The sequence below is a fragment of the Stomoxys calcitrans genome, chromosome 1 (genome assembly GCF_963082655.1).
Source record: "Stomoxys calcitrans chromosome 1, idStoCalc2.1, whole genome shotgun sequence".
Taxonomy (NCBI): domain Eukaryota; kingdom Metazoa; phylum Arthropoda; class Insecta; order Diptera; family Muscidae; genus Stomoxys; species Stomoxys calcitrans.
In genome coordinates this window covers 191,691,340-191,702,521 of record NC_081552.1, presented here as the reverse complement: position 1 = coordinate 191,702,521, position 11,182 = coordinate 191,691,340, and the positions used below count along the sequence as shown (strand labels likewise).

Below are 11,182 nucleotides of genomic sequence, written 5' to 3'. Positions count from 1 at the left end.
GCTAACTTACGAAAGAGTAAAGCTATCCGCTTGAAATTTTGCACAAATACTTCTTATTAGTGTAGGTCGGTTAGGATTGTAAATGGGCCAAATCGGTCCATGTTTTGATATAGCTGCCATATATACCGATCTCGGGTCTTGATTTCTTGAGCCCCTAGAGGACGCAATTATTATCCGATTTGGCTGAAATTTTGCATGAGGTGTTTTATTATGACTTCCAACAACTGTATTAAGAATGGTTCAAATCGGTCCATAACCTGATATAGCCGCCATATAAACCGATCTGGGGTCTTGACTTCTTGAGCCCCTAGAGGACGCAATTATAATCCGATTTGGCTGAAATTTTGCAAGAGGTGTTTTATTATGACTTCCAACAACTGTGCTGAGTATGGTTGAAATCGGTCCATAACCCGATATAGCTGCCATATCAACCGATCTCGGGTCTTGACTTCTTGAGCCGCTACAGGGAGTCTTGACTTCTTGAGCACCTAGAGCACACAATTATAAGCCGATTTGGCTGAAATTTCGCTAGTGTAGGTCGGTTAGGATTGTAAATGGGCCAAATCGGTCCATGTTTTGATATAGCTGCCATATAAACCGATCTCGGGTCTTGGTTTCTTGAGCCCCTAGAGGACGCAATTATTATCCGATTTGGCTGAAATTTTGCATGAGGTGTTTTATTATGACTTCCAACAACTGTATTAAGAATGGTTCAAATCGGTCCATAACCTGATATAGCCGCCATATAAACCGATCTGGGGTCTTGACTTCTTGAGCCCCTAGAGGACGCAATTATTATCCGATTTGGCTGAAATTTTGCATGAGGTGTTTTATTATGACTTCCAACAACTGTGCTGAGTATGGTTGAAATCTGTCCATAACCTGATATAGCTGCCATATAAACCGATCTGGGGTCTGGACTTCTTGAGCCCCTAGAGGACGCAATTATTATCCGATTTGGCTGAAATTGTGCATGAAGTGTTTTGTTATGACTTTCAACAACTGTGCTAAGAATAGTTTAAATCGATCCATCACCTGATATAGCTGCCATATAAACCGATCAGGGGTCTTGATTTCTTGAGCCTCTAGAGGACGCAATTATTATCCGATTTGGTTGAAATTTTGCATGAGGTGTTTTATTAGGACTTCCAACAACTGTGCTGAGTATGGTTGAAATCGGTCCCTAAACTTGATATAGCTGCCATATAAGCCGATCTGGGGTCTTGACTTCTTAAGCCTCTAGAGGACGCAATTATTATCCGATTTAGCTGAAATTTTGTACAACGGCTTCTCTCATGGCCTCTGGCATACGCTTCGAAAATGGCATGAATCGGTTTATAGCCTAATGCAGCTCCCCTATAAACCGATCTCCCTATTTTACTACTTCAGCCCCCAAAGTGCGCAATTCTTACTAGATTTGGCTGAAATTTTACACAATGACTTCTACTATGGTCTCCAATATTCAGTTCAATTATGGTCCGAAATGAACCATAACTTGATATTGTTCCAATAACATGGCAAAAATTTTCTTCTATCCTTTGTTTGCCTAAAAAGAGATACCGTGGCAAGAGCTCGACAAATGCGATCCATGGTGGAGGGTATATAAGATTCGGCCCGGCCGAACTTAGCACGATTTTACTTGTGTTTTGCATGCTCTGGTTTAATGGGTGAACGGTCCATAGCGAATATAGCTGCCATATGGACCGTTCCCTAATTTCAAGGTACCATAAAAGTAGCATAAAATTTTTTGAAAATTGTATTTCTATACAAATTATTTTACATAATTTTTTTTGCACCATTGTAATTCTATAGAAAATATTTTAAATAATTCAATTGAGAATTTTGTCAAAATTTGACTTCTATGTCTCTATGAAATTTTATTATTGTCGATAATTTTGAGAGTATTGTCACTACAATGATTCCCCTGCAACATTTCATGGCAATAATTAGTTTCCCCCCATAGTTCCATAACATTCATAAAACACTTGCGCTGAATCAACAATGACTCATTTGTCAAGGGTAGGGTATTCAAAGCATGCATACTTACAGAAACGATGGATGGTTTAGATCTTCACTCGGCCAATGTGTTTCTTCAGTCTAGATAAAATTCTCATGTGAGAACGTCAGTTAAGTGGCATTGTTCGCGCTGGTGAATGTTTGTAAAACGTTTGGCAATCACTTATTTTCAAAACAACACGTTTTTTTAATTGAATCCAAACGAATCTCATCGAAGTGTAAACGAAAAAAAAACAATCGCTGAAACGAAAGAAACAAAAACAGAATGGGTATAATTAAAATTAAAATGCTATTTCATTGTCTTATAAATCAAAAAATAACGGAAATATTGATATATTCATTAATTCTACAGCTCTCAGTCGTTGCTCAATTGCTGTGATGCTGATGATGATGGTGGCTTTGGTGGTTTTTGTAGCGGCAAATGGTATGAAATGTTTGTTTGTTTATAATTAAGTTAAGAATAGTTGTGCAGGATAAAAATGGCGTAGATGGATAAGGTGTGTGGTAATCGAGCAGAGCCCAAATGAATGTTGTGACCGTGATATGTGCTTCAAAACACTCAAAGTGAAAATTAAAATAGCCAAATATTTGTTAAAAAAAGTGTCCTAGAAGATAAGCGCTAGGTGCTCAAGATGTCAAATCGGGAGATCGGTTTATATGGAAGCTATATCAGGTTATAAAACGATTCGGATCGTACTCGGCACAGTTTTTGAAAGTAAACAACAGTACACTAATTGTCAAATTTCTACCAAATCGGATGAAAATTGGGGCTTGTAAGGGCTTAAGAAGTCAAATCGGGAGACCGGTTTATACGGGAGCTATATCAGGTTATAGACCGATTTGAACCGTACTTAACACAGTTGTTGGAAGTCATAACAGAATGCTATGAGCAAACTTTCAGCAAAATCGGACGAAATTTGGGGCTTCTAGGGGCTCAAGAATTCAAATCGGGAGATCGGTTTATATGGAAGCTATATCAGGTTATAAACCGATTTGCACCGTACTTTGCACAATTGTTGGAAGTCACAACGGAACACTATGTGCCAAATTTCAGCCAAATCGGTCGAAAATTGTGGCTTGTAAGGGCTCAAGAAGTCATATAGGGAGATCGGTTTATATGGGAGCTATATCAGGTTATAGACCATTTTAAGCCGTATTTGGCATAGTTGTTGGAAGTAATAACAAAGCACTATGTGCAAAATTTCAGCCAAATCGGACAAAAATTAAGGCTTCCAGTGGCTTAAGAAGTCAAATCGGCAGATCGGTTTATATGGGAGCTATATCAGGTTATAGACCGATTTGGACCATACTATGCACAGTTGTTGGAAGTCATAACAGAATACTATAAGCAAAATTTCAGCCAAATCGGATGAAATTTGGGGCTTCTAGGGGCTCAAGAATTCAAATCGGGAGATCGGTTTATATGGGAGCTATATCAGGTTATAAACCGATTTGCACCGTACTTTGCACAATTGTTGGAAGTCACAACGGAACACTATGTGCCAAATTTCAGCCAAATCGGTCGAAAATTGTGGCTTGTAAGGGCTCAAGAAGTCATATAGGGAGATCGGTTTATATGGGAGCTATATCAGGTTATAGACCATTTTAAGCCGTATTTGGCATAGTTGTTGGAAGTAATAACAAAGCACTATGTGCAAAATTTCAGCCAAATCGGACAAAAATTAAGGCTTCCAGTGGCTTAAGAAGTCAAATCGGCAGATCGGTTTATATGGGAGCTATATCAGGTTATAGACCGATTTGGACCATACTAGGCACAGTTGTTGGAAGTCATAACAGAATACTATGAGCAAAATTTCAGCCAAATCGGATGAAATTTGGGGCTTCTAAGGGCTCAAGAATTCAAATCAGGAGATCGGTTTATATGGGAGCTATATCAGGTTATAAACCGATTTGCACCGTACTTTGCACAATTGTTGAAAGTCATAACGGAACACTATGTGCCAAATTTCAGCCAAATTGGACAAAAATTGCGGCTTCCAGGGGCTCAAGAAGTCATATCTGGAGATCGTTTTATATGGGAGCTATATCCAAGTCTGAACCGATATGGCCCATTTGCAATCCCCAATGACCTACAACATGCAAGTTTGAATCAGAATTTGAAGACGATCAAGAATATATGTACTTTATGGGGTCCTAGATCAATATTTGGAGGTGTTACAAACGGAATTACTAGTTTAGTATACCCTCATTCTATGGTGGTGGGTATAAAAATAGCTGAAACGATTTTCATATAATTTTCAAAGATGGTAGAGTTTGAGCCCTCGGTGAAAATGGGGTACTAAATTTTTTGATACCCTAAGGGGGGAGCGGACCCTCCCCCACACCTCAATTTTCAAAAACGCCAAATCTCGAAGATCCATCCATCGATTTAAACAAAGTTTCATATGCCAAAAACATAAAATTGGTATAAAATTACTGGGTCAAGTAACCAGGGGGGACGCCCCATCCCAAAACCCACCCGGACGGACATGTTTAACGATTTGAACAATATGGGTATCAAATGAAAGGTACTTAAGAGTAGAGTACGAACTTGGTATATAAATTTTGCTCAAAGTGTTCAGGGGGGTCCCCCACCCCCAAAAACCCTCCCAACAGGAGTCTTTTACAGATTCGGGCAATATTGGTATCATATGAAAGGTAATTAAAAGTACAGTACAAATCTGGCATAAAATTGTATTTCTTGGTGTGTGTGAGGGGCCTCCCCAACCCCCAAAACCCCCCCGCACGAACATGTTTAACGATTTGGACAATATATGTGTCAAACGAAAGGTATTTAAGAGTAGAGTACGATCTCGGTGTACAAATTTCGCCAAAAGTAGTTGGCGTAATTCCAAGAAAACCTTCCAACAGGACTCTTTCACCGCTTTGGGCAATATGGATATCAAATGAAAGGAATTTAAAAGTAGATTAAGAATCTAAAATAAAAATTTGTTTCTTGGTTTCTGAGGCGCCTCCGCCCAAACCCCCCAGCAGTGTTTATTTACCACTTGGGACAGTATGGATATCAAATGAAAGGTGTTTGGAAGTTGAGTACTCAATTGTTATATGAATTTGGTCCATGGTGTCTACGCGGCCTACCCAACCCCAATAACCACTTAGTCGGGCATGAATGTCCAACGTCCCACAATGGCTACCAAATGAGAGGTCTTTGGGAGTTGACTGCGAATCTGGTATACATATTTGGGATAGAGTCTGGGACAGGCCCACCCACTATATAAAAAAAGGTCTATGTCAGTAGAGTTCGAATCTAATGTTGATATAAGGATTCAAGAATCTGGGTCACATTCAACCATCTTGCCGTTCAGCAGGGCATAAAGGACTGAAATAAATTGTCTTTTGGGTCTTAGCGTTGGGGGAGCGACCATCTCTTCCCAATAAAAACAACACCAAACTGTCATGTAGACGACCGGGAATATATTGTACTCAAGCGAAAGGACGTGTCAGAGGGCAATTTCCCTCCCCCTATCCTACCCAAAAAAAAACGAAACTAAAAATAATATATGAAGGCCAATCAGTATAGAATAGGACAGCAATAAAAGGTTTTTGGTAGTAGAGTACACTTTTTACACTCAAATTGAGATATACACAGGAGAACCTACGGATCTTTAAAAATGTGGTATCCCAAGTGGTAGCTTTGAAATACGATTTTGAATGTAGGTTACCAAAACAAACAATAATTAATTAGTGTGGATCTAAACGAGACCCGTTGCACTGAATGTCGTGATAGGCACCTTCAAAATGCTTGACATTATAGGGCAAAACAAAATAGTGCTCATGCTGATATTATTTCAGGGTTCGCCCCCTAACGTAGGGGGCCACGCCACCTCCAAAGCCCGCTAAATGGAAATACAAACCAAATAAAATGTAGTTGGGAGTAGAACACCAATATAATATCCACATTGTTGGGAAATATCTGAAAGGGCGTACCAGCTCCTCCAAACAAGACTTTCCTGACCCTAAAATAAGAGAGTGAGAGAAGGCGCAGCGAAGCGGGCTCAGTCCGACTAGTTGGGTAATAAATGTAGATTTTATGAGCTCAGACCCTTAACCGACAAATCGGTCTATATGGCAATTATAGTCCGATTTGAACCAATTTAATACAGTCACTGTTTAAAATTTCAGCGAAATCGGATGATAAATAACCTTTTATGGGCTTTAGACGCTTTATCGACAGATCGGTCTATATGACAGCTATATCTAAATATAGTCCGATCTGAACCATATTTGGGTCGGATATAGGGAGACCTAAAACTACTCACTGATTAAAATTTCAGCAAAATCGGATGAAAAATGAAGTTTTAATGGGCATTAGACTCTTTATCAGGAGGACGGTCTATATGGCAGCTACACCTAAATATAATCCGATTTGATCCATATTTAGGTCAGATATAAGGAGGCTTAGAATGACCCTCTGTTTCAAATTTCAGCGAAATCGGGTAATAAATAAAGGTTTTATGGCCTTCAGATCCTTTATCGGCAGATCCGTCTATATGGCAACTAATATATCTAAATATAGTCCAATCTGTATCATATTTGGGTCAGATGTCGGGAGGCCTAAAACTACTCACAGTTTGAAATATCAGCAAAATCGGATAAAAAATAAAGCATTTATGGGCTCCAGACATTTTATCGGCAGATCGGTCTATATAGCAGCTATATCCAAATATGGTCCGATTTGACCCGTTCAAGAACTTAACCAGCGTGCATCGAAAAGACGTATCTGTGCCAAATTTCAGCTCAATATCTCAATTTTTGAAGGATGTAGAGTGATTACAACAGACGGACGGACAGACACACGGACATCGTTAAATCGGAATTTTACAGCGGTCCGAAATATACTTTGTAGGGACGGAAATTGATATTTCGATGTATTGCAAACGGAATGACTAAATCAATACATCCCCTATCCAAAGTAGGTGGGTATACCCACCTATCTGTGCAAAATTTCCAGTGGATATCTTGCATAGGAAGAGTATCTTGATCCCGTCTAACAGACGGACTTGCTAGTATCGACTTTGTAGGATCGGTAATCTATTGCAGGATGCTACAAACGGAATTATTCGATTTATATATATACTCATCCGGTCCAGCATGTGCCTCATAAAATCATTTTTTCATTATGATTACAAATAAAGATTAAATATTCAGACAAATTAAGCTCCTTTTCTTTAATTATATTTATGTCCATATTTTTCAGATTGTCCCTCACCCACCAAAATCTATACCTGCTCCCCACGTTGCTATAAAGATAGCGATTGTGCCACTTCAGGTGGTAAGTGTTGCCAAGATAATTGCAATCAAAAGTCTTGTGTACCACGTCATATGCTATCGAAATATGGAGATTCAAGCAATACTCGCCCCGACAAATATGGTACGTAATATTGCATAGAAATAAGGTCCCAGAGTAATGATAATCATACATCAATTGCTATTTCATAGGACCCAATAAAGGATCAGTCTATTGTGGCAATGTCAAGTGCACAGCCTTCGAAAGATGTGAGGTGGATCGCATTACCAAGAAGGAGAGATGTGTCAGAGCTTGAAAAATTTCGATAAAATACGCAACCAGAATCGTAATGATGATAAATCAAATGAAAGAGTGCACTTGTAATAGTAATCGCCTATATGTTATTTTCATTATCTTATCTGCATTTTATTTCCACTATATCAATAAATTTGTTTTTTTATGAAAACACTAAATGGAAGTATTATTGGAGAATGTCATACAACCGCTTTATGAGATGAGTTTAACACGACAGAGAGAGAGAGGTTTCTGCAGGTTGAATTTTTCGATTTTGAAAAAATGTGGGGTTGCCCCCCCCCCCCCCCCCCCCCCTCAAAATAAAATGCTGGCTACGTCCCTGGTGGCAGCTATATCCAAATGTAGACCGATCAGAACTATATTGAGCACAGATGACGAAAAGCTTAATATGAGCCACTGTGACATGACATATTATGGGCCCAAGATATTAAATAGGCAGATCAGTCTATATGGCAGCTATATTCAAATATAGCCCGATCTTGACCTTAGTCGGTATGAATGTCCAGAAGCCACAAATTTCACATTGTATCAATTTTCAGCAAAATCGGATAATATATGCGCCTTTTATGGACCCAAGACCCAAAAACGGGAGATCGGTCTATATAGCAGCTACTTATAAGTATAGCCTGATCTTGATCATACTCTGTACGAAAAACTAGGAGCCTTACGCAACTCAATATGCCAAATTTCAGCGAAAAAAACCCAACATTTGCATAAAGGTTTGGAAACAAATAACGGTGGGGGGACGCCCCACCCCAAAACCCACCCAAACGGACATGTTTACCGATTGGGACAATATGAGTATCAAATGAAAGGTATTTAAGAGTAGAGTACAAACTTGATATAACAATTTTACCCCAAATGTCAGGAAGCCGCCCAACCTCCAAAAACCGCCAAAAAATGGCAAGTTTACCGATTGGTGCAATATGGGTATCCCAAATAAAAATTTGGGGTCAAATCCCAGGGCGGTGGGGGACCCACACCAAAAACCACTCCCAAACAGACATGTGGGCCGATCGGTACAATATGGAAATCAAAAGGAAGCTATTTGAGGGTAAACCACGAAATTTATATAAAAACAAGTAAAAGCGTGCTAAGTTCGGCCGGGTCGATTCTTGAAAACCCACCACCATGGGTTCTGCTAAAAACTTATACAAAATAAATTAAGTTATAGGGCATAATTTTATTCTACATACCAAACTTCTGCCAAACCTGCAAAAATTAAAGCTTCCAGGAACCAAAAAAGGATGATCGAGAGACCGGTTTATATAGGAACTATATCAGGTTAAAGACCGATTTTGGCCATACTGTCACAGTTGTTGGAAGTCATAACGAAACACTACATGCAAAATTTCAGCAAAATTGGACAAAAATTGCGGCTTGCAGGGGCTCAAAAAGGCAAATCGGAAGCTATATCAGGTTATAGACTGATATGGACCATACAAATCAGAGCAGTTGAAAGTCATGATTTCAGTCAAATCGGAGAAAAATTGCGGAGAAGTCAAATCGGGAGATCGGTTTATATGGGAGTTATAACAGGTTATAGACTGATTTGGACCATACTACACAGTTGTTGGAAGTCATGGCAGAACACCACATGCAAAATTTCAGCCAAATAGGGAACAAATTGCGGCTTCCAGGGGCTCATGAAGTCAAATCGGCAGATCAGTTTATATGGTAGCTATATCAGGTTATAAACCGATTCAGACCGTACCTGGCACAGTTGCTGAAAATCGTAGCCGCACAACGTGCAATATTTTAGCCGAATTAGACAAGAATTGCGGCTTGTAAGGACTCAAGAAGCCAAATAGGGCGATCGGTTTATATGGGAACTGTATCAGATTATAAACTGATTTAGACCATACTAAAAACAGTAGTTGGAAGTTATAACAGCACACTTCATGCAAAATTTCAGACAAATCGCACAAAAATTGCGGCTTCCAGGGGCATAAGAAGTCAAATCGGGCGATCAGTTTATATGGGAGCTATATCTAAATCTGAACCGATATGGCCCATTTGCAATTCCCAAAAACCTACATCGATACTAAATATCTGTGCAAAAGTTCAAGCGGCTAGCTTTGCGGGTTCGACCTCTATCGTGATTTCGAAAGACGGAGTATGGTGGTGAGTATAACTAGCCGAATCGCACCCGCTCCGGTGCGCATTCTTTAACTCACCAATGTCTTCTTAGGGTGGGGACACTTCGCCCTGAATATGGATATCGAACACGTGCCACTGTAGCCCATGTCCGCCTTTGACGTTGAACACCTGCGTTCGAATATTGGCGAGAACATCGAAAAAACTTTGAAGCTGTGGTTATGCCCTCTTAATGCTGGCAACATTTGCCAGGTATCATGCCATGCATGATCATGTACAAAATTCGCCCCAAAGAGGTGTCGCATTGCGACACGTCGTTCGAACTTGGCTTTAAGAAAGATCCCTTATCATTGAGTTTAAACCTTAATCGGAAAGCACTCATTGATGTGTGATAAGTTTGCCCGTGCTCTGTTCGTGGGCAAAATTTTACTCTACTCCCAAATGCCTTTCATTTAAATCCTATTGTACCAAACTTGGCCCTTAAAGTAAGTGTAAGCTTCGTGCTCCACTTTCAAATACATTTCATATGAGCCCCATATTGGCATGATCTGTTTGAGGGTGGAATGGGCCCCAGGGTCTTTGTCCCAAGAATGAATATCAATTTCGTTCTCTACTCCCAAATAGCTTTTATAGAAGTCACATATTGCAATGATAGGTAAATACGCCCGATTAGGAAGGTATTTTGGGGTGGCTCTTCAATTCGATATCAAATTCGTTTTTTTCCTCTCAAGCACCTTTCGCTTGAGCCCTATATTGTCGTGATTGTTCTATATATCCATTTGCGGGTTTGGGGTGGCCCCTGAGACACCCGAGGTCAACAATTGACACCATGTTTTGTTTTAAGTGACTGCAAGAGTGTCAACAAATTTCGAACGAATCGCATTTCCAATCTCCGAGATCTAAAGTTTTTGAAAATTAGGGTAATGAGAAGTGCTTTATAGGGGAGGATTGGCACCTCACCGACACTTTGCCCTAAAAATAGATATCAAATTCGTTCCTTATTCCCAAATACAGTCAATTTGAGCTCCATATTGCCATAGTCGGTTATGAAGTTCAGTTTAGGGGGTACTTTAGGGCGTATCCCTATATACTTGGCTGCAAAATTGGATATCAGATTCGTTTTATACTCTTAAATACCTTTCATATAAGTCCCATATTGTCATAATGAGTCAATGAACCTATCCTGCGGAAAATGTTTTTAGGAGAAAAAGCGTCATTGGGTGGTGTTTTTTTGGGTATGAGGGAGGGTCCTTCCCCATGCGATATAAAAAAGCTTGTATAGCCTATGTTTCCTTCCAGACCAACCTACATCTGTGAACAATCTGTGAACATTCTAAAACAATCGGTGTCTACGGAACAAACAACCAAACCGAGTCCCATATACTCATAACTGGATAATATGACCATTTGGGGCGTTTTCCGGGGGTTGGTGTCACCCCTATACTTCAATCCAATTTTGTATACCAGATTCGTAATCTACTCCCGAATACCTTTCATTTGAGCCCC

General features: G+C 39.7%; 1 protein-coding gene across 1 annotated transcript; it reads left to right on the top strand.

The window, feature by feature from the left end:
* Window positions 1–2,082: 2,082 nt before the first annotated feature.
* Window positions 2,083–7,737, top strand: LOC131998578 (waprin-like protein). The gene is made up of 4 exons (XM_059371062.1): window positions 2,083–2,285; window positions 2,369–2,440; window positions 7,235–7,408; window positions 7,477–7,737. The coding sequence occupies exons 1-4, from the start codon at window positions 2,282–2,284 to the stop codon at window positions 7,578–7,580; spliced, it is 354 nt and encodes a 117-aa protein (XP_059227045.1). The 5' UTR covers window positions 2,083–2,281; the 3' UTR covers window positions 7,581–7,737.
* Window positions 7,738–11,182: the final 3,445 nt, after the last annotated feature.